This window comes from Macrobrachium rosenbergii, chromosome 1 (genome assembly GCF_040412425.1).
Source record: "Macrobrachium rosenbergii isolate ZJJX-2024 chromosome 1, ASM4041242v1, whole genome shotgun sequence".
NCBI classification, from domain to species: Eukaryota; Metazoa; Arthropoda; class Malacostraca; order Decapoda; family Palaemonidae; genus Macrobrachium; species Macrobrachium rosenbergii.
In genome coordinates this window covers 34107146-34132488 of record NC_089741.1, presented here as the reverse complement: position 1 = coordinate 34132488, position 25343 = coordinate 34107146, and the positions used below count along the sequence as shown (strand labels likewise).

General features: G+C 38.7%; 1 protein-coding gene across 1 annotated transcript in view; it reads right to left on the bottom strand.

Moving 5' to 3' along the window:
- Window positions 1–25343, bottom strand: part of LOC136848816 (soluble guanylate cyclase 88E-like) — a 180291-nt gene that overhangs the window by 5687 nt on the left and 149261 nt on the right. Inside the window, 8 exon segments of the mRNA XM_067121542.1 lie at window positions 2685–2969; window positions 11759–11878; window positions 13363–13470; window positions 14574–14706; window positions 16088–16234; window positions 18518–18722; window positions 20155–20281; window positions 22569–22698. Of these exon segments, the coding sequence (XP_066977643.1) occupies window positions 2685–2969; window positions 11759–11878; window positions 13363–13470; window positions 14574–14706; window positions 16088–16234; window positions 18518–18722; window positions 20155–20281; window positions 22569–22698 (1255 nt within the window).

The window sequence follows — 25343 nt, the reverse complement described above, 5'->3', positions numbered from 1 at the left end:
TACCTGTAATTACTCAAGTGGCTCAGGTATGATTATCACTGGCTCTGGAAAGACACCATTGGCGGCTTAATGATCACGTGACCTATACCACGTTTTACATTATAATAAGCACAAACAGAGAGAGAGAGAAAAAAAAAAAAGAAATAGGAGATATCTGCCAAATTCCAGTGCTGGGAGTTCGTTCAATGTATGAATGTCTAGCAAAGGCCTGACCTGCATCAGGCTACAGTTTTTATAAAAAGTTTCTCTACAGAATTATTGTAGCAGCGCACTACACACAGCATGGAAATACAACACTTAAGCTACGGACGAGGTGCTTCAGAAGAAGAAGAAGAAGAAGAAGAAGAAGAAGAAGAAGAAGAAGAGGAGAAAGAGGGAGAGGAAAACTTCTAGAGGACAGAATTTTCTTCTTCCAAGGTGTTCAATGACTCAGACCAGCCTTTAACAGTCGCGACCAGACGAGAGACAACCACGACGGAGATATTTTCACATACCAATGGATACCGAGGCTAAGTTTCGCTTCGCGATGCCAGAGAGATGTGCAGACATTACCGAGGCTAAGTTTCGCGACGCCAGAGAGATGTGCAGACATTAGCACAGCAATGTTAGGTGATGTTTGCATTTCCTGAGATGTATGCTAGTACTACACCGGCCTCGGTTTTTTTTTTTTTTTTTGCCATGGCCCTAGGTTAGTTTTTAAGTTATGGCGTCCCTTTTTCAGGAAAGGTCCCAGTACTCAGTTTGCTTCTCCGGAAAATGCTCCCGGGCATTTCAAGAGGTCCAAATTGTGCCTACATGATTTTCCTCTCTATAATAGAAACATGTGCAAGTCATGTTTGCATCTGGGGGTTATTTAAAGAGAGTTCGAGCTGTAACTTTCAGGTTTTATCCCCTTCTGTTGTGGATTTATAACTTTTCTTTACCTGAAACTTCTGCAATTAACATAATATCATTGATCAGTATTTACATTTCGTGTCAGTCTGCAAAAATGTTAATGTGGTCGGTCATTAGATTACTTATGATCCGCCACAAATCGTATGTTTGGTAATACTTGTATTTCAGTTTGAATGGCGTTCGAATGGTACCTATAGGTGTTTCGTTCGCTTCAACCTGAAGTATACCAAATCTTCAACATTTTCCGTAATTGTATAAGGAGACTGGTTCTACCTTCGCTATGATCATTTAAATTTAAGAGTCCTTCCAGGACTATTAAAAAGGAATTGGGAATAAATTCATACTACAATACCATTCTCGGCCTCCCCATCATAAAAGCCTGTTACCTATCGTAATATTAATTATTTGAATTTAATGATCTTTTTCCTTCTTGTGCTACGAGGCAACGAGAGACGCTGGTCCGCCATTAATCTCCCAGTAAAGGGGATTACCGGAATTTATAGTTTGTTTGCAAAGTTCACGAAGAAATCGCACGAAACATTTGAATAAAATAGAACAGAATATAGAATTTAGGTCAAAGGCCAAGCGCTGGTACCCATGAGGTCATTCAGCGCTGAAAGGGAAACTGACAGTAAAAAGGTCTGAAAGATGCAACAGGAGGAAAACCTCAAAGCAGTTGCACTTTGAAACAATTGTTAGAGAGGGTGGAAAGTCAGATGGAAGGAAGAGAATACGAACGGAGGAGGTACAGTAAAAGGAATGAAAGAGGTTGCTGCAGCTACGGGCCTCAGGAAGGGACGCTGCCAAGACCCTTGAGTCATGCCTACAGTGCACCACGTGAGGTGCACTGACGGCACTACTCCACCCTCCACGGGGCACGAAACGTTTTTAAGACGTTGCGGTCGTCTGGTCGCGAGGTTAAGGGCGGGCGATGATGGTAATGGAAGAAATAAAGACACGACAGCAGTTTCTTTCTTACTGCCTCAAGGCGGAAATGGCTGTTTCGGTTACTGTAAACAGGCAGGAGCATCTAACTGAGAAAAACTATGAGCAGAAATGTTGGCTATCAAAAGATTATTCAAGGGTTATTGCCGAGCCGTAAGAAGAATGAGGGAAAGCTCAGGGAAAGACCAAAACGTTTAGCGTGAAGCATCCTTCAAGACGAGAATACAGACCCTGAATGTGTCATGGAACATTAAAATGTGTTGGGTATAGAGAAATTTTTTTGAAAAACTTATGAAAAGAGAACTTGAAACTTCCCCATAGTGAGAGGTTCAAGGCCAGACTGAATGTGTTATGGAACGTTAAAATGTGTTTAGCAGAAAACAAAGAGAAAAAAATCTATGGAAAGTGACCTTGAAATTCCCTCAGGAGAGAGAGAGAGAATTTCAAGGTCTGATGTTTAGTGGGAGTCCTCGTGTTAAAAATATATATATATATATATATATATATATATATATATATATATATATATATATATATATATATATATATATATATATATATATAAAATATATATATATATATATATATATATATATATATATATATATATATATATATATATATATATATATATATATATTTATAAAAGAAAAAAATTGAGTGAAGAGGTTAACATTAAAATGAGTTTAGTAAAAAATAACGAAAAGTGACCTTGAAATTCCCTCAGAAGAGAGTGAGAGAATTTCAAGGTCAAATGTTTAGTGGGCGTCTTCCTCTCATGAGAATATATAAACAAAAAAGGAAAATACAATCTAGTGAGACGAACAAAAGGGCACATTCCGTACTTCGGGCCTTCTCCTTGGGGGCTTCCACGCCGCCGAACGTCTGGGGTCCCGAAGGGGCGCTGAGAGAGGGCGTCGGGGCCGTGATGGAGGGCGTCGGGGTGGCTGTGAGCGACCTTCGGGCGACGTCCTCGAAGGTGATGGGCGAGTAGTTCCTGGAGACGTTGGAGCCTCTCCTGGCGTCCTCCCTCTCCGCGATCTCGGCGTTGGTGGCCTGCGGGAGGGTCACCTTGCCCTTGATCGACTCGCGGTTTTCGCGGGACACCAGCCAGTAGGTCTTCATGTTTCCTGCAAGGGGAGAGGTGGTTACCCATAGTGTTTGGACTGTTCAAACTGAAATGACACTAAACTTTTGACTACACGGCTGAAGTGACACTGTTGACTACACGACTGAAATGACACTATTGGCTACACGATTGAAGTGACACTATTGACTGCACGATTGAAATGACACTATTGACTGCACGATTGAAATGACACTATTGACTACACGACTGACATGACACTATTGACTGCACGACTGAAGTGACACTACTGACTTCGCGATTGAAGTGACACTATTGACTACACGACTGAAATGACACTATTGACTGCACGACTGAAATGACACTGTTGACCGCACGACTGAAATGACACTGTTGACGACACGACTGAAATGACACTATTGATTGCACGATTGAAATGACACTGTTGACCACACGACTGAAGTGACACTAAACTCTGTTGACTAAAAAACTGAAATGACATACTGAATGATTAGGACGAGTCATTCTGAAAGCAGAAACGATAAATATTCATGTTTCCGGGAAAATCAAAGATGTGACATGATTGAAATGACATGTTGACATGGCGGAGAGGCGTCGGTTACCCAAAGCGAATGGACTGTTCAATACTGCTGACTCCACGACTGAAGTGACAATTATTGAAATGATATATTCACATTTTGGTCACTTCTAACCACATGGGCTACATGACATCATAAGTGAGGAAGAGTCTTCCTTAAAGCGGTGGTTCTCAACCTGGGGGGCGTCAGCAATTTCCGAGGGGGCCGCGAGCCCTTGGGAAAAATAAAAAATTCTCTAATTGTATTCGTTATTCTCTTAACAAGAGTCGCTAAGAAGCAGTGTCGAGTATCTCACTAATTCATTCCCCAAAGAATCAAAACAGCCTTCTCTTTCTCTTTTTTTTTTTTTTATTTTGCTTTAAATCTGGGAGGGAATTTTACTCATAGATGCAAGGGGGTGGGGAGCGTGGAGGGAAGGACAAACTCTCAGAGGGGGCGTGGAAATAAAAAGGTCAAGAACCACGGTTATAAACCAACACAGATTGACCAGACCTGTGTACATTCAGTATGTCATGAACAACAAACTTCCCGATTCTTTATCGGTTTTTTTTCTTGGAAGTGGTTACGTTTTTTCTATAAAAAAAAAAAACAAAAAATTGATTTAGAAATATAGGAACGAAATACCGAATCTCTCTTTCAGCTTCAAGACTTGTAACCATGCAGGGAAGGATAATGTTTCTGTTTTTTTTTTTTTTTTTTTTACAGAAACTGGTACCTATGACAAGAAAGGAGCATGAGACAGACCTTTTGCCTCCTAAGCAAAGGAAGCTTCTAAGTCGGGAAAACCAGCGAAAGAGAGAGAATTCCAAAGCATAAAGGCGTGTGCCTCCTACGGGGTCAACGAAAATGGGCAGTTGGAGCGGCTGGACAGAAAGATGTAAGAAAGAAATGATAAAAGACGTCAAGTAAAAGGCTAAAAATCAGACGCTGGATATAACCTGTAGTAATGCCTACAGTGCACCACGTGAGGTGCACTGACGGTATTCACAATGCCCCCTACCCCCGACGGGGTAAGCAAGTTGGTGTCCTACCTTGCTAGGCCATTTCTCAAGGCCCTTCACATTTCTTATTACCTTAAAAAAAAAAAAAAATCGTAGGCCTGATTTTAACAATACAAATTCTCGAAACATGCCAGGTCAAATCTCAAGTCAGGTCAATTGTCACCCTAAATCCACCCCCCACCCACCCCCGGCCCCACCTTTTATTGCTGACGAAACAAAAACTTCCGAAGCTTTAAAAGCAGGTCGTTTTCACCCGCCTCTTTTTATATGATAACTTTCATCTAGTTATTTACATGTTGATTTAGTTATTTATCTATCCATAAATAATTTATTTATCCGCCACTTTTTACATCATAATTGTCGTCTATTTATTTACCTGTTTATTTATTTATTCATCTATCCGTAAATGATTGATTTAGTGATTCTGAAAGAAGATCAGTCGCCTCATCTTCACGGAATGTCGATCGAGACAGAGATTCCTGAAGCCATGGAAATCGACTTCGTTTGTCTCTTCGGCATAAAACGTAACTCAGCCACTTAAAACAGGCATACTCTCTCTCTCTCTCTCTCTCTCTCTCTGACCTTAGACCAGCATAAGGAAGTCGAAATACGAGAACTGCGACGTTAACAAAATTTGCGAAACCAGCGTATTTGTTTTCTTTTATGTATGCACTTGGAATTTACTAATGTTGCTGCTGTTTATAATAATAATAATAATAATAATAATAATAATAATAATAATAATAATAATAATAATAATAATAATAATAAACTATAACACACAAATGGCGAAATGATGTAAAAATACTGATTATCTAATAATAATAATAAAAATAAACTATAGCATAGAAATGGTGAAATGATGTAAAAATACTGATTATCTAAGAATAATAATAATAATAATAATAATAATAATAATAATAATAATAATAATAATAATAATAATATTGAAAGTCCATAGTTAAAGTCACGAAGAAGAAATAAAAAAACTGCAGCAATAATAAATAAAAAAAAAGGATTTTATAAAAACGGCGACTAAAGGACAGAACCAGCATAATGATCATGGTGGAGAGAGAGAGAGAGAGAGAGAGAGAGAGAGAGAGAGAGAGAGAGAGAGAGACAAAACCTGATCGAGACCATTTTTCACGCCTAGTGCCTCTCTAGATAATACTGCCTTGTGTAGTCTTCGCACGGCGTGGCCGCAGGGGCGCCTCCCCGTGGCCTGAGAGGCGGGCCGCTTCCGCCCTTGGAGCCGCCGGGAGGAAGGGCCGTAATGGGAGGCGAGCTCCGCTCCGGTGCTATATGGGGCCGCCCCGTCTAGCAATTGGTGTCGCGTTCTCCGTATGACCTCTCGAGGAATATATACTCGTGTTTTCTCCTTTATCAGCGTCTGTGTGTTTCTCCGTTTGGTACGGTGAAGAGAGAGTCAGTAATATATATACGTCGAGTAACTGGGTGCAGAGACATTGTTAGAGAAAATTATATAATGCTTATTATTATTATTGTTTTCTTCTTTATCAGCGCGTGTCGTTTGTCTTTTATTAGAAGTGGGTGTACTGAAGAGGGTCAATAATATATTTCGAGTGGCTGGTAGCAGAGGCATTGTTAGAGAAAATGATACAATACTTATTATTTATTATCGTTATTATTCAGATGATGAACCTTATTCGCATGGAACAAGCCCACCAAAGGGGCCACTGACTTGAAATTCAAGCTTCCAAAGAATATATTATGGTGTTCATTTGTTATTATTATTATTATCATTATTATTTTTATTCAGAAGATGAACCCTATTCACACGGAACAAGCCCACCAAAGGGGCCATTGGCTTGGAATTCAGACTTCCAAAGAATATGTCGTTCATTTGGAAATAGTTACAGAACGTAATAGAAATACAGAAAGTATAATGCTTATTATTTATTATTATTATCCGCTCACTGATGGCTCGGATTGCGCCACTGCAAAAATCCGGTAGCCCATCAACCTAACGGTCCGAAAAAACCCGAGAGGTTCGGTAGGAGAATAGGTCAGCCCTCGGGCTGGGGAGTTAAACAGTGGCCCTAGCGACGCACTGGCCACGTGTCAGGCATTGGGACCTGCCCCCCCTCCAACTGGCTGTCGGCCTAAGAAACAGGAGATCAGCGACTGCCCTATGAGCCTACAGAGGCCCAGAAGGACTTTTAAGAGATGGTGAACCCTACTCACACGGAACAAGCCCACCACAGGGGCCACTGGAATTCAAACTTCCAAAGAGTATGGCGTTCATTGGAAAATACAGAAAGAAATACAGAAAGTATAATGCTTATTTTTTACCATTATTATCATTTAGAAGGAGAACAAACGTTTCTTAAAGTTTTCGTCCTCTCTGTCCATTTGACAGGAAAACGTTTTATTTCTTAAAGCTTAACAAGCTTGAGCGCGATATTAAGAATATAAAAAAAATACATAAGAACATCAATTCATTGTTCCGTATGCCGTACAATCCGTTATTGTACAAAATGGTATTTTCCTTGCATTTTAATACGTTTTATCCATTTATTAATTTATCATTTTATTTTCTTTTTATTAGGCGAGATCTCTTTCTGTATTTCCCTTTACCTCCTCTTACTTCTTCCTAATGAACACCATAATGTTCTTTGGAAGCCTCTTGAATTTCAAGTCAGTGGCCCCTGTGGTGTGCTTGTTACATATGAATAGGGTTCATGTTCTGAATAATAATAATAATAATAATAATAATAATAATAATAATAATAATAATAATAATAATAATAATAATAATAATAATGCCTTCTATTACTTCTTTCAAATGAACACCATCATATTATTTGGAAGCTTGAATTTCAAGTCAATGGCCCCTTTGGTGGGCTTGTTCCATATAAGTAGGGTTCATCTTCTGAATAATAATAATAATAATAATAATAATAATAATAATAATAATAATAATAATAATAATAATAATAATAACAATAATCTGTGGGCTTGTTCTATATGAATAATAATAATAATAATAATAATAATAATAATAATCATCATCATCATCATCATCATCTGTAGGCTTGTTCCATATGAGTAGGGTTCATCTTCTGAACAATTATATTAATAATAACAATAATAATTTCATTTCAATGTATTACTGTCGCCTTTGTCCAGCATCGCGCGTGAAAATAATGTCAAGAAAAATGGACGAGAACGTCAACTTCCTCGTCAGTTTGTCTGATAATCTAATTATCTTTCGACGCAAATTCTTTTATACGGTCGCGTCTGCACCAGACACCCGGACATGTGTCCTTTTTGGACCAAAAGTGATAATATCACTTTATCACTGTCCCTCCGCGGCGCCTGTTAGCCTCTAAAAAATACATTCCTATTAACCTCTAAAAATACATTTCTACATGGCTTTGTATTTGCAAAGTATCGCATGTAATTATGACACATATTCTGTTAAAACAGAATTCCGTCTAATAAAAGGAAACCCATAAAAAATGCCAAAATGTAGAAAGTTAATGCTACATTTCAGAGAACAACTGTCTCCCTCTTCAGGCAGGTAATGAATGAGGTAAGAATTACATACATACATACATATATATATATATATATATATATATATATATATATATATATATATATATATATATATATATATATATATATATATCATCCACCCACTGTTGAATAATCCATGAACATTAAAAGCTACACACGTGAGAGTAACACACACAAAAACATACGAGAATATTCAAGACGAACGACTCTAAGGTCTGGCGACCCCAGTCGGTATTGCCAGATCGAGATGGCCGCGTCCCAGCACGGGCTCTTGCTTGTAACAGTAGTTCGCAATAGGGGGGTGGGCAGGGCTGAGAACCCCAAGAACACCCACTTCCGGAATAGTGTCTGTGCAGAAAGCTCTCTTTCAAAGTTTCGTCTGTCAGAACAGACGATCGTCAAGGGGAAATTTTTCGATGTGGTACTTTTTCTAAGAGAAGTGCCCTCCTCCTCCTACCCCCTTCTTTTCTTCTTCTTCCTCCTCCTCCTCTTCTTTTCAACTGTGGAAGAACAAAGAGGCAGATGACATCTACAGTAAATGTGTTGGACTCGAGTCTCATCGAAGTAGAGAAATGTGGACTGGGAGAGGTCATTCTGAGAGATAAGATGTCTTAAACAACACACACACACACACACTCAAAGATCTCTCACTCTCTCTCTGTGACGGAATCTGTCATTAGTCTGCATGGGTGTCTTACATACAATTCAGCTTTTTCTCTTTTTTCAGTCATTCTCTCTCTTTCTCTCTCATGGAAGTAATCTGCACAATGTCCCTCCTACAATTCGACTCTCTCCCTCCCCTCCCCCTCTCTCTCTCTCTCTCTCATGGAAATATCTGCACAATGTCCCTCCTACAATTGAACTTTCTCCCTACCCCCTTTCTCTCTCTCTCTCTCTCTCATGGAAATAATCTGCACAATGTCCCTCCTACAACTGAACTTTCTCCCTAACCCCCTTTCTCTCTCTCTCTCTCATGGAAGTAATCTGCACAATGTCCCTCCTAAAATTCAACTCTCTCCCTCCCCCGCTTTCTCTCTCTCTCTCTCTCTCTCTCTCAACAGACATTTACCAGTAACTAGAATTTCCCCCTCAACTCGAGTCCCCCTCCTTCTCGGTGCAAATTTGCTACTAAATATAGACATGTCCATCTACTCTCACTCTCTCTCTCTCTCTCTCTTGATCTGTCTGTCAGTCTGTCTTCGCAACCCCGAGGAAACCGAACGGGGTTGAAGAGGAGAAAGGGTCCATCCTTAATCCCAAAAGGACGGTATGCCTGTCTAATAAGGATTCAAACAGCCTCGCCCAAATGTCGTTCTCCTGTAAGGAGTTCCTCATCCTTATCTGGTCCTCAGGCCCAGATCATCCCACGCCCACATCAAGGCGCCCCCAACCCCGTCCCCGTCCCCGCCTCTTTTTCCCACCTCCCCTCTCTATCTCTCTCTCTTTCTCTCCCTCTCTCTGCATCTTGAAATACTATACACAGCCTGTTCGAAAAAATACCCACTCTCTTCAGTTAATCATAAAAATTATAGTATGTCTTTTTAAATTTCTCTCTTTCTCTCTCATTCCTCTCCTGTACTTCATAAGTCTCCCATAACATTCTCTGGTATGGTGGACGACATTCCTTTCCCAGTTATATACTTGAGTAGATCCTATATTCTCTACTGATGACACTTATTTGTCCTTTTTTTCCTTGTTCGGTATCACTCATAATTCTGCACTTTCTGCTTTGCTTAAATAGATCTTATATTCTCTAAAGCTTTTCTTATATATATATATATATATATATATATATATATATATATATATATATATATATATATATATATATATATATATATATATATATATATATATATATATATATATATAGACATTAAGCTACAAACGTCGTTTAATATCCAATTCACACTACTTCGGGAATATTCCCAAAGGGGGAATTATCACCGAAGGGGAACTTTTAAGTGATAAACGGATTGGCACTGAAGTGTCTCGAACACTCGACACAGAACCTTTCCAACGTGTAGACCGGAACTCCAAGCTGTGCTTGAGTAATCCTTACGTTTTCCAAAGAAGTAATTTGGTTCTGCATGGAAGAATGGTCACACATACCTTCCTGAAGGACTGGAATCCTTTTACATAAACTGCTGAGTAAAAGATGCAAAACTAACATAAAATAAATATCGTTATAAAAAAACTCAAACAGTCTTGAAATGTGAATGTGATGCTGTAATGGTACTGTATGTAAATACCAGAGCTTACGATAGGGACAGGATTATGTAATCTAGGCCAGAGGCCATGCGCTGGGGCCTATGGGGTTATTCATGAAAACTGACAATAAGGTGTAACAGGAGGATAACCTTGAACACATGCACTGTGAAACAGTTGTTTGAGAGAGTGGTAAGTCAGGTGGAAGAAAGAGAATATGAGCGGAGGTAGAGAAAAGGGAATGAAAGGGGTTGCAGTTAGGGGCCTAAGGAAGGCACGCTAAAAAGAACCTTAAGTAATGCCTACAGTGCACCGCATGAGGTGCACTGACGGCACCAACCCCCTCTACGGGGATCCAGAGTTGTTATACAAGCCAAATTTACGCAGACTATCGTATTTATTCTTCTTCTTCTTCTACTTTGTTTGATGCAGAACTCCACGCAGGCGCTATATTACAGTAACCTTTGACATTATCGAAAAAAGATGCCTCGTTCCGCATCTCATTTCAGAAGTCATTCTGTATTCACGTCGGCGCGCGAGGCGTTATATTCCATTTCTGTCTTCCTGCGCTTTTCTCTCTCCTTCCCTCGGATGCTCAATATTCACGTGAAAACTCGCGTTTCCTGAGCAGCAGACATCAGCAACCTCCCCAGATCATTTCTGACAAAGCGGCTTTGTCTGTCCGTCCGCACATTATTCTGTCCGCCCTCAGATCTTAAAATCTACTGAGGCTAGAAGGCTGTAAATTGGTATGTTGATCTTCCACCCTCCAATCATCAAACATACCAAATTGCAGCCCTATAGCCTCAGTAGTTTTTATTTTATTTACGGTTAAAGTTATCTATACTCGTGCTTCTGGCAACGATATAGGATAGGCCATTACCGGGCCGTTGTTAATGTTTCGTACCGAGGCCACCGAAAGATAGATCTACTTTCGGTGGCCTTGATTATACTCTGTAGCGGGTGTACAGAACACTCGATTGCCTCGAAGAAACCTCGATACATTTTTTACTTATTTCTTCTGGGTGCGTGAAGTACCTAGACGTTAGTGACGCCAGTTTTAGTAGCCGTAAATCAATCAATCAATTAACCTAGACGTCTTTATTTACGAATAATATTTCTTGGGGGTCATTATCTTTGTGATATCTAGAGTCTTTTGTTTATGTTTTTTACGGTAATCCCCAAGGGGCTTGTACTAAATACGCCGCAAAGGTGGGTACATACCGGGTTAAAACTTAAAACCCTTGGGGGGTCACTATCTAGGAAAGATCCCAATAAACATTACCACACCCCAACACTTTCAAAGCGTCTTGGATTCTCCAGGAAATCTAATGAATCAAACTTAACTTACAACAGACAACACTTAACTGCTCTGAAGTCGTCTGGGGTTCTCCTCAAAATCTAATAAACCAGGTTTCACCAAGAAAAAAAAAATTGCTAGATTCTCCACGCTACCTTACCATCCATCATTCGTAACTGACCTTTCCCTTTGACGGGGATTTCTCCTCTCTCCGTGACGTAGTAAGGAGGCGGAAGGGTTTCCCTCGTTGTCTGAGAGACGTGTATCTTCATGGCCTCACTCGTCGATTCCATTCTTGATGCTGAGGTATTAGAAAAAAAAAATACAAGGGGATTACGACGAGGTACAGAAATATGTAAGAGAATGGAATAAAAAGTATATCTTAGTTTAACCAGACCACTGAGGAGCTGATTAACAGCTCTCCTAGAGAGGGCTGGCCCGAAGGATTAGATTTATTTTACGTGGCTAAGAACCAACTGGTTACCTAGCAACGGGACCTACAGCTTATCGTGGAATCCGAGAAATGAATTTCTATCCCCAAAAATGAATTCCTCTAATTCTTCACTGGCCGGTCGGAGAGTCAGGACTGGGTTGCCAGTTCATATAGGAAGAGGAATAGGAACACTGTAGGATTTAGGCCGAAGGCCAAGCGCTGGGACCTATGAGGTCATTCAGCATTAAAAGGGAGACTGACAGTACGAAGGTTTGAAAGGCGTAACAGGAGGAAAACCTCAAAGCAGTTGCGCTATGAAACAATTATTAGGAGAGGGTGGATAGCATGGTGGAAGAAAGAGAATATGAACGGAGGTGCAGTAAAATGGATGACTCTCTCCTCCCCCGGCCTCCAACAGGAGAAGAATAACTGTGAATTGAGAAAGCAGCCTAGCTGAAGGCCATCCTAACTGTGGTGTCCTGATCTCTTCAAAATACCGAATGTGAATTCAGACCAAAATCTCTTTGGCTCCCGCCATTCGCTGATGCGACTTTCTCTTTGGTTGCAGAATCAAGTAAATAGAAACAGGAATACCTAAATGGAAAAAGAAATAAGTAAACAGAAACATGAATAAGTAAATAGAAACAGGAATAAGTGAACAGAAACAGGAATAAGTAAATAGAAAAAGGAACAAGTAAACAGAAACAGGAATAAGTAAACAGACACAGGAATGAGTAAATAGAAAAAGGAATAAGTAAATGGAAACAGGAACAAGTAAATAGAAACAGGAATAAGTAAATAGAAAAAGGAATACGTAAATAGAAACAGGAATAAGTAAATAGAAAAAGGGACAAGTAAATAGAAACAGGAATAAGTAAACAGAAATAGGAATAAGTGAATAGAAACAGGAATAAATAGAAAAAGGAACAAGTAAACAGAAAAAGGAACAAGTAAATAGAAACAGGAATAAGTAAACAGAAACAGGAATGAGTAAATAGAAAAAGGAATAAGTAAATAGAAACAGGAACAAGTAAATAGAAACAGGAATAAGTAAATAGAAAAAGGAATACGTAAATAGAAACAGGAATAAGTAAATAGAAAAAGGAACAAGTAAATAGAAACAGGAATAAGTAAATAGAAAAAGGAACAAGTAAATAGAAACAGGAATAAGTAAACAGAAATAGGAATAAGTGAATAGAAACAGGAATAAATAGAAAAAGGAACAAGTAAACAGAAAAAGGAACAAGTAAATAGAAAAAGGAACAAGTAAACAGAAAAAGGAACAAGTAAATAGAAAAAGGAACAAGCAAATAGAAACAGGAATAAGTAAATGTCGAAAGAGGAATACAAACCTGTATTGACGGCGTCGCCGAAGAGGCAGTACCTAGGCATCTTGAGACCCACGACACCGGCCACGACCATGCCCGAATGCACGCCCACTCGGATGCGTAGATGGTTGCCTGCAGGGGAGGTACTGCGGCTTCAAATATTTATTAATTTAAATATACAGTATATATTAATTTGAATTTAATTTGAATGATTATATATATTTAAATATGTGTATAAATATATGAAAGTTTTTATCACACCGTGATTTATATGCAATCATGAAGCTACAAACGTCGCTTCCTATCAAATTCACGCTACCTCGGGAATATACCCGATGGAGAATTATCACCGAAGGGGAATTTATAAGTGATAAATGGATAATTCTCCATCGGAGATATTCCGACGTAGCGTGAATTTGATATTAAAACATCTGTAGCTTCATGATTATATATATATATATATATATATATATATATATATATATATATATATATATATATATATATATATATATATCATTAACATACTGTCATTAACTTTCAATTTAAATGATTATATATACTGTATATATATATATATATATATATATATATATATATATATATATATATATATATATATATATATATATATATATATATATATATATATATATATATATATATATATATATATATATATATATATATATATATATATATATATATATATATATATATATATATATATATATATATATTAAATTTCAAAAAAGATGAAAATTAGAAATGGGCAGTCATTAATTCTAACCCCACACCCGGCGTCAATAACCTTTGTTATTCTTTTGACCAGTCACCACCTGACACCCGCCAACCTGTCAAATACCCAGCCGCCGCGAAGTGAAATAATACCTGTAAAGAACTGAATTGAACTGAATATAGAATTTGGGCCAAAGGCCAAGCACGGGGCCCAACGAGGTCATTCAGCGCTGAAACGGAAATTGACAGTAAAAGGGTCTGAAACGTGTAACAGGAGGAAAATCTTTTGCAGTTGCACGATGAATCAATTGTGTGGAGAGGGTTGAGGAAAGTAAGATGGAAGAAAGAGAATATGAAAGAAGGTACAGCAAAAGGAACGAAAGGGGTTCCAGCAGGTAGTGGCATAAGAACGGAACGCTGCAAAGAACCTCAAGTAATGCCTACAACGCACCGCACGAGGTGCACTGACGGCACTAGCCCCCTACGGGGAATAATACCTGTAGAAGGGTCCTTCAGCTCAGTGATGGCATCGACCATGTCCAGGGCCATGTCGCAGACCATCTCCCCGTGGTTGATCTGCCTCTCGGGGGCGCCTGCCACCACCATGTAAGCGTCGCCTATGGTTTCCACCTGCGGATCAAGACTCGACTGAGGACCTGAAATCGACTTGGTATTTTGGGGTCGTGATTACTGAGGGGGAAGAATAGGGGATCAATTGCTCTCGTTTCTGATTAATCTTCTATTAATGCAGTGGTTCCTAACCAGGGGTGTTCGCACCCCTAGGGGGGTGCGAAGCCGGTTCCTCAGGGGTGCGAGGATGCCTATGAATAATCAAAGCAAAATAGATTTTTATATACGAGTACGCATGTTATTTTTTCCTGCAAAAAATAAAAACAAAATAAGATGAAATAAAATCAGTAATAATAATAATAATAATAATAATAATAATAATAATAATAATTATTTATTATTATTATTATTATTATTATTATTATTATTATTATTATTATTATTAATACACATCATATCAACTTTGTATTTTGGTTTTTTTTCAGCAATTCGGGGGGGTTCGAGAACTGACTGCTGAATTGAAAGGGGCGTATACATTAAGAAAGGTTGAGAACCACTTTATAAATGCGTGGCTGAACAGATTTTTAATTTTGCTTTCGGTGCAGGCATTTTGCCTCCCAGTTATCGTATAATGATTTTCCATAGGTTTACAGTATTACCAATTCCGAAGCCAAATGGAATATTTTAACGAAACAACGAATTTTCTTCTATCGTTATGCATTTTGTTTATATTTTATATAACTTACTGATGTATTAAAAGAAGAAACATTATATTCATATTTAACTGAGTGACTGTTATCACACACACACACATATATATATATATATATATATATATATATATATATATATATATATATATATATATATATATATATATATATATATATATATATATATATATATATATATATATATATATATATATATATGAGTCTGAAATATTAACAGAATTCCATCAAAGCACAATGCCCCACAAAAACGCCAAACAAAGGAAATTAAAGGCTATATTTCTGAGACCAAACTGTCTCTCTCCTCAGGCCTGCTGAGGAGAGAGACAGTTTGGTCTCTGAAATATAGCCTTCATTTCCTTTGTTTGGCGTTTATGGGCTTCCTTGTATTGGACGGAATTCTGTTTCAACAGAAAATATTTCGCAGCCATATAAATATATATATATATATATATATATATATATATATATATATATATATATATATATATATATATATACACACATATATACAAGAGTATATACTTATATATACTGAAATATTGGGATGAATATCTATACATATAATCACAGTACACCATTCTACATTACTCTCTTGACAATCAGGCTGAAAAAAAAAACAAATCTTTCAAACCTGCCTACAAGAACCACCCACACCAACAGGAATGGCGTACACACACCCTTTGCATAACAGGCCTTCGAAAACTCACCTTATAGACCTTATGTTTTTCCGTGAGCTTGTCGAAGATGGAATACATGGCGTTCAGCATCGACACCACCTCCATGGGCGTGATCCTGCTGCAGATCTCGGTGAAGGTGACCACGTCGGAGAACAAGATGGTGACGCTCTCGAAGGTCTGGGGAGGGGACGGATGACTCATTATTATTATTATTTATGTTCCAGCATAACTCTGAAACCCGTTGAGCAATTTCAACCAAACTTGGCATACATACGACTTACTATCTGGAAAAGAATACTGTGAGGGTAGGACGTCACTAGCACCAAAGGGTACCAAACGGGGTTGGGGCTGGGAAGGGCTTCCCTGAAACGGGGCTGATTCTGCCCGTAGACTTAGTAACTAAATAAACCCTACATGATTGTCATACCTCATTTCGGTACACATGTGACTTACTATCTGGAAAAGAATACTTGAAGGGGCACCAAAAGGGAGGGTGTGACGAGTACAAACAAAACGACAGATATTAGGGTTTAATCAACAGTTTTCGAGGTTGCTGAGATGAATAGTGACACTCCGGATGCCCTTTAAGTCCAAGTTCAGCCTGATAGGAATTGGGGGTGAGGAGGAGTTAAATATAAAATGTCAAAAAAGCTGGGCATTGTAATTGAAGCAACTATCTTAACAGGAAAGGTAGAGAGAGAGAGAGAGAGAGAGAGAGAGAGAGAGAGAGAGAGAGAGAGAGAGAGAGAGAGAGAGAGAGAGAGAGAGAGAGAGAGAGAGAGAGAGAGAGAGAGAGTGCTAGGGAGGGTGGGGGAGAGAGAGAGAGTTTATCGTTGTCATTCAGTTTTCACGGGCTGTGCCAGGTTAGTCAGCTAGTATATAAATGTAATGTATATATATATATATATATATATATATATATATATATATATATATATATATATATATATATATATAATATATATGTGTGTGTGTGTGTCTATCTGTGCGCGAGGCGCCCGCGTTGTATGTGGTCTAAACTTCCTGCAGATACGGTGCAGGGATTCCCACTGCCCAATGTACTTATCATCTTTACTATTAACAATTTTCCGTGTCAGGTGCATGGGATTAGTGGCGGTGAATGTGTATGTATGTGTCTGTTGGTGGGTAGGTGGGTTAAGGGCGTGGGAGGGTGGGGTGGAAGAGATCATGGAAGCGGGCGGCCAAACAATGCCCTCCCCAGAAAAAATAGAAGTCTCCCCCATTGTCGAATTTCGGTGGTTCGGTGGTCCCATTTCTTCAACAAAGGGTGTAACGAAGTAGAAGGAATTGGTGGAATCAGCTCCGAAATGCAAGCTGAATGAGCCACAATGAGAGAGAGAGAGAGAGAGAGAGAGAGAGAGGGAAGGCGAGGCAAGGCAGACCACCGCCTTCCTTCTTTCCATCAGAAGCCGTCAGAGATTCGTGACGTCACGGCGTAGGGGGGGGGAGAGTCTTTGGCGCCCTCGTCATCATATTGCTACCAGGAAAACTTGGGAAACACCAGGAACGATATTTGTTTTGAGTATACTCCAGTAAAACTATTGAACATCTCGAGTAGTTTTACTACTCTGATGTGAGTCTGGAAAGTATATGATTATTTTAAGTATGCGTTTGTTGCTTGTCTTGAATTAAAATAAATGAAAACAAAGAGTAAAAAAATAACTTCCATTTTTTATGAAAACAACTTTCACTGTTCAAGTAAGCTGTCCCAGGAAGTCAAGTTTACACCAGCAGCTGAGCCCCCCAAACAGATCGGCTATGATAGCTACGTATATGCCAACAACGTCTGGGTTCCTTGATGGTCCTCTCCATCTTACAAATCAGCCTTAAAAGGAAAGATTATGTTAAATGGATAATCTAATTAATAATAAACAGTAAGATGACTCACCATTCCTTAAGCACCAGCAAGCTTGTCTACATGGTATGGGAAAAAGAATCTGGAATCATCTGTTTATTTTGGGTGGTATAAAGGATTTTGAAAACTCTTCAATGAATATTTGTAAAGCCAAGAGAGAGAGAGAGAGAGAGAGAGAGAGAGAGAGAGAGAGAGAGAGAGAGAGAGAGAGAGAGAGAATTCTCAGGTAAATGTTTTTTCGGGGAGAGAGAGAGAATTCTCAAGTAAATGTTCTCCCAGAGAGAGAGAGAGAGAGAGAGAGAGAGAGAGAGAGAGAGAGAGAGAGAGAGAGAGAGAGAGAGACCTTACAGACCTTACAGTTCGTTCAGGTTGCCCCAGGTCCCTCAGTGTGAGGCACCCTGAGAGAGAGAGAGAGAGAGAGAGAGAGAGAGAGAGAGAGAGAGAGAGAGAGCGAGAGAGAGAGAGTCGCCATTCTATAATAATAAATAAACATAGCCAAAAAAAAAGTCGGGGGGCGGTGTGTCGTGTCGTCTACAGATGCCCCGAGACCCAGAACCATGACGCAACACTCTCCATCGCCTCACCTCGCACGTATCCACGGGATTCTCTCCCTTCCTCAGCCTCTGGGCCACCTGCTTCGGTATCATCTGGTAGAGAAGTTCGTCCGTTCTCTTCATCTCTTCGTCCAGCTTCTTCATGGATTCCTCCAACTTCTTGCTCTTCAGCTGCTCCTGGTCCAAGGCTAACTTCAGCTCCACCGATTGCTGAGTACCAGCCAGCATCAGGTCCCTGGGGAGGATAGAAGGATATCAGTGAATGAGTACCAGCCAGCGTCAGGTCCCCGGGGAGGATAGAAGGATATCAGTGAATGAGTACCAGCCAGCATCAGGTCCCTGGGCAGGATAGAAGGATATCAGTGAATGAGTACCAGCCAGCATCAGGTCCCTGGGCAGGATAGAAGGATATCAGTGAATGAGTACCAGCCAGCATCAGGTCCCTGGGCAGGATAGAAGGATGTCAGTGAAATGAGTTTGTTGGGCAGAGTCCTGAGATCCATGTCAGGTTTCCTAGGCACTTTCGTGGCTTGCTACACTTAGGAGGGCAAGGGTTCGTGCTGCCATAAGGCGACCCTAATGTAATCCTACAGTACTCTAACAAAAGAGTAGAGAGAGACATGACACATACATACATACAGGTGTAAAATACACAAGGTCAGTAAGTTAACAACCTTCTACAGTCCCTCTACAATCAACACACTTTCCTCCACGATACTAAAGTGTTCAGGGCTGGACAAAGTACCATTACATGTGGTTCCTCTTATCATCTTCGCTATGGATATAATGGATTTCTTTCTGTGTTGTCTGACTTTTGGCAAAATTTCGAAAAAGGTTACTTTTGAAATTTTATGAAAGTCTGAGCTAGGGCGGGCCTTATGACTGGCAATAAGGCATTAGATTTTGATAAAAAGAGACATTTGTCAGGTGGATACTCAGCCTTGGCAGAGATTTGCTGTCTCCAGAGCATTTTGTGAACTCCACTTTCCTGGGCCCCTACAGCTCTCAGAAGACATGCAGATGCCTATATGTTTTTGGACATATGCTTATTTGAACAAGTGTACTTACTTATATACACAAAGATAGTCGAGACTGAGATGGTATGGGCATGTGGTAAGAAAGGGAGAAGAGGAAGGGGTGAAGAAGGTAGAAGGTCGACAGGGAGGCAGCAAAGGATTAGACAGAGTGATAAAGTGACTCAGGAGGGTTTGGAGAAGAAAGGTTTAGCACAGGAAGATGATGGTGTCGATAGGAATGGTTGGAGAAGACGCATCATCAAGGCGACCGACCCCTTAGTCTACGGGACAGAGGTGGGGGTGAAGAACACTTACATACACATAGGGATTATTATTAAATAAATAATAAAATTATTATTATTATTATTATTCAGTAGATGAACCCTATTCATATGGAACAAGGCCACCACAGGGGCCACTGACTTGAAATTCAAGCTTCCAAAGAATGTTATAGTGTTCATCAGGTAGTAAGAGAAGGTAAAGGGAAATATAGAAAGAAGAGAGATCTAACTTATTAAAAAGAAGAAAAAATAAATAAATAAATTAATAAAGATAAAAAAATGGATTAAAATGCAAGGAGAATAGCATTAGGATAGTAATGCATTGAACACATACACACACACACACACACACGGTCATCAACTTAATTACCTTGAGAAGTCATGCATAGATAAATCGTTGATGTAGAGTCCCGTGGACATCAAGGATTCGAGATCGGGCATGATAGGTGTGGCCAGGAACAGGATCATCTTCCATTCGTCCATGTACATCATCTGGCCTGGAATGAATATCGTATGAGTATAGTCTTTAGGCCTAAGGCCAAGCGCTGGGACCTTTGAGGTCATTCAGCGCTGGAAGGGAAATTGACAGTTAAAAGGTTGAAAGGTGTAACAGGAGGAAAACCTCAAAGCAGTTGCACTGTGAATCAATTGTTAGGAGAGGGTGGGCAGCAATGTCTACAGTTCACCGCATGAGGTGCACTGATGGTACTATCACCCTACGGGGCTATCTGGCCTGGAGGATGGAAGAAGAAAAGAAAAAAAAATGGCAAGGATTTATTCTTTTGGAAGCAATTGCTTTCTTTCAGCTGCCTATTTTATTTTTTTTTTATGGTTGACTTAGAGATTACTAAGAGGAGACGAATATTAAGTATTCAAGTAAGCTATATTTTGATGTTTATTTCCCTGGAACTAAAACTACAAAAAAAGGTATATTTTTATCATTCAATTGTATTATTCTTATACTTGACTTAGAGATGACTAAGAGGAGAGGAATATTAAATATTCAAGTAAACTGCATTTTAATGTTTATTTCCTTGAACTAAACTACAAAAAAAAGGGGTATATTTTTATCATTCAATTGTATTAATTGGGTCGCTTTTCTGAACTGACCTCCTAAATGTTATGAAGAGAATTATATTACATGCCTAAGTAAGGCGTCTCTTAATAATTTTCATTTCTCTTGAACGACGGCTACAAAAAAATGAACGAAAACACAAGGTCTATTTTTATCATTCAGTTGTCTTAATTCTGTCGCTTTTAGTTTTCTGTAAAAGAAAACTATTGTGCCGGCTTTGTCTGTCCGTCCGCACTTATTCTGTCCGCCCTCAGATCTTGAAAACTACTGAGGCTAGAGGGCTGCAAATTGGTATGTTGATCATCTACCCTCTAATCATCAAACATGCCAAATTGCAGCCCTCTAGCCTCAGTAGTTTTTATTCTACTTAAGGTTAAAGTTACCCATAATCGTGCTTCTGGCAACGATATAGGATACGATACCACCGGGCCGTGATTAAAACTTCATGGGCCGCGGCTCATAGAGCAGTATACCGAGACCGCCGAAAGATAGATCTATCTTCGGTGGCCTTGATTATACGCCGTAGCAGCTGTACAGAAAACTCGATTGCGCTGAAGAGACTTCGGCCCTATTTTTATTTTTTTTTATTTATTTATTTTTTTATTTATTTATTTATTTTTAGTTGACTTAAAGGCAACGAAGAGGAGAGGAATTTTACATACGAACCGATTCATATGCAGTGATTTATGACTGAGACGTAACGGAAAACCTGCTGCCCGTGTGTGTGCCTTTGTGATCAGGGTATAACGGTGCCAAGGTGCCAAATAACCGTTGACCGCTTGGCGTGAGTGCCACAAAAGGGTGTCCATACACTGCGTTCCTATTGGCCCTTTTTCGAAAGTAGGAGCCAATCAGCGAAGACATAAGGTCTGAGGGCCGCGAGTGCATGTTCTGTTTAAAAGCTGTCCCCTCAGTTTAGCGTGGGCGGGCGGTGGGCGTGGTTGACCGTCGGGACAGTGATGGGGTGACGCGTAAAGCCTTAGCGCACGTCCCCCCCCCCACCGTAACTGCATAAATTAACGTAATGTAATTTCAACGATAAATACATAAGTGTTAACTGTATCATACGCGTTTCATTCGTGTTGGCAGAGCGCTTATACGACCGAAATCGGGTCACATATTTCAGTAACCCATATCTTATTTTTTTTTATTTCTCTTAAACTAAAACTGCAAAAAAAAGGGGGAACGAAAATACAAGGTATATTTTATTATCGTCATTCAATGGCGTCAAAATTGTAGACTGATCTCTGATAATATATAAAAAAATAAATAAATAGATAAACGAATAAATGAATCAATAATCAGATGCAGGAGATGACAGATAAATTAATAAGTAAGTAAGTGAATAAATCAATAATCAGATGCAGGAGATGACAGATATATAAAAAAATAAGTGAATAAATAAATAATCAGATGCAGGAAGTGACAAATAATGAGTAAATAAGAGAATAAATAAATAATTAGATGCGGGTGACAGATAAATTAAAAAATAAATAAATGAATAAATAAATAAATAATCAGATGAAGGCGATGACAGATAAATTAATAAATAAATAAGCGGATAAATAAATAATCAGATGCAAGAGATGACAGATAAACAAATAAATAAGTAAAGAAACAAATACATAAATTAATAATCAGAAACATAAAACCGTGCGCGCTACCGCAGGGCAATAATCCCAAGGGCGCCGCCCCTCCCCACCTCTCACCTTTCAAGCTGAGACACTTCGGGTGTTCATCCTCTTCGTGCGGGTGGGCGTTGCCGTTCATTTTGCCCTTCGACAAGAGGGCGTCGTCCAGGGACTTCAGCTCGAAGATGTTGTTCGTCCGTCGGAGGATCTGGCGGGGACAATGCCACGCCGGGCTGGTTAGGATCGACGTCGAATTTTGTTGTACTTTTATAATTTTGTAATTTTTTATAATTTTTTTAAATTGCAAATTTTCAATGATTTTGTTTTTTTGAACTGGAATTTTATATATTTATCTGTTTTTATATTTTATTTTACACTTTCCTTTCGGAATCTTTTAATTTTTTAAATTTTAAATGATTTTGTTTTTGAGATAGAATTTTATATATTTATCTGTTTTTATATGTATATTTTTGCATTTTCCTTTGGGAATCTATTTTTATTATTTTTTTTATTTTCCTTTAGGAAAATGATTTTCGTTTTGAGGCGTTGTATTTTATGTTTATCTAATCTTACTACTTTTTATATTTTCCTGTATGAAAAATATTTTGTTTTTGAGGTAACAAAGTTGGGATTGATCCAATTTACGATTCTGAATTGTTAGAATGTGTTTATTCTATATAAAGGAACTCTTTTATATATTTAACTATTTTTACTATTTTTTCAATTTTCCTGTATGAAAATGATTTTGTTTTTGAGGTAAAAAAAAAAAAAGGTTGGGATCTACTAAATGTATGATTTTGATTTGTTAGAATAAATATTTTTTAATCTAAAAGAACTCTTTTATATATTTATCTGTTTTTATAATTTTTTCAATTTTCTTTAGGAAAATGATTTTGTTTTCGAGGTAAAAAAAAAGTTTGAAACGATTATATAAATGTACTATTTTGAATTATTAACATTAAGTTTTTTTAATCTAAAAGAACCATTTTACAGCTTATTAACCAGCCATCTAAATATAAACGAACGATGACAGGTGAGAATTTATGTCAATGACGTTAATCTCAGTTACGAAAATCAGCTGATTATTTAACACTACGTTACAATGCTCAGGTAAAATTTAGAATGGATATGACGCCAACAACGCAAAAACAAAAAAAACAAAAAAAGTGAACTTTGAACGGAACGCAAATTCCTGAGATGTAAGCTAGTATTGCCCCAGCCCCGGTTTTTTTTTTGCCATGCCCTTAGGTTAGGGCAGGTTAGATAAGATACCCTGGGAGCAATTTGGGTATGGGAAACATAATGAGATTATTTTCAAAAAAATTCTATGGTTGGTTTTTAAGATGTGGCGTACCGCTTTTTTCAGGGAAAGGTTCCGATACTAGGTTACATCTCTGGAAAATGCGAACGGGACAGGGATTCTTAAATCTAAGACAAATATTCAAGGTCACACAAATCACCAGGTGAATGGACAGGTGTTCCGTGTAGGTGAATGCTGCCCTAAAATGGAAAACTGCAATATCTGCAAAATTTTCGAAATTGAGACGCGCCACCTATTGGGCTAGTGAAGAACTAATACACAAGTTACTGCAGTTTCAGAATGATTCTTCAGTGCTTTACTGAGGGGGTCCCATTTGCAGTATCTGCAAAATCAGTAGTAAGGCAAGGGAAACTGCAGTATCTGCAAAATTTTCGAAACTGAGATGTGCCATCCATTGGGCTCGTGAAACGCTAATACACAAGTTACTGCAGTTTCAGAATGATTCTTCAGTGCTTTATATTTTAGGGGTCACATAAGCAGTATCTGCAAAAAATCAGTAGTAAGGCTAGGGAAAACTGCAGTATCTGCAAAATCAGTAGTAAGGCAAGGGAAAACTGCAGTATCTGCAAAATCAGTAGTAAGGCAAGGGAAAACTGCAGTATCTGCAAAATCAGTAGTAAGGCAAGGGAAAACTGCAGTATCTGCAAAATCAGTAGTAAGGCAAGGGAAAACTGCAGTACCTGCAAAATCAGTAGTAAGGCAAGGGAAAACTGCAGTATCTGCAAAATCAGTAGTAAGGCAAGGGAAAACTGCAGTGTCTGCCATTTTTCTCAGTTCTGTATTTTTGCAGATACTGCGGTCTTCCACTTTAGGGCAGAATGGTGTACACTGAACGGAGACAAAAGGAGCGACGCTATGTGTTTAATCTCATCCACCGATAACACAGGAACAGTGCACTTACTATAACAGGGAATTCACAGAGGCCCAGAGTGTGGATACTGTGATTGAACAAATCAATCAATTAAGCACGGGTGCTCAAATAATAGAAAGCCCGCGTATGAAGGCATGAGACAATGAACTGAATGGAATATAGAATTTAGGCCAAAAAGGCCAAGCACTGGGACCTATGAAGTCATTCAGTGCTGAAACGGAAATTGACAGTAAAAGGTGTGGAAGGTGTAACAGGAGGAAAACCTCAAAGCAGTTGCACTATGAATCAATTAATAGGAGAGGGTGGAAAGTAAGATGGAAGAAAGAGAATATGAAAGGAGGTACAGTAAAAGGAACGAAAGGGGTTGCAGCCAGGGGCCGAGGGCACGCTGCAAAGAACCTTAAGTAATGCCTAGAGTGCACCGCATGAGGTGCACTGACGGCACTAACCCCCTACGGAGAATATGGGATAATGAGAGCAAAAGATTGATGCAGATCAAAGGTAGAAATATCATAACAGTTATTATTATTATTATTATTATTATTATTATTATTATTATTATTATTATTATTATTATTATTATTATTATTTGTGGATTGCTACAATATACTAATGCACTTAAAAACTACAAAAGAAGGGTATCTTACAGTTGTTGTTATTA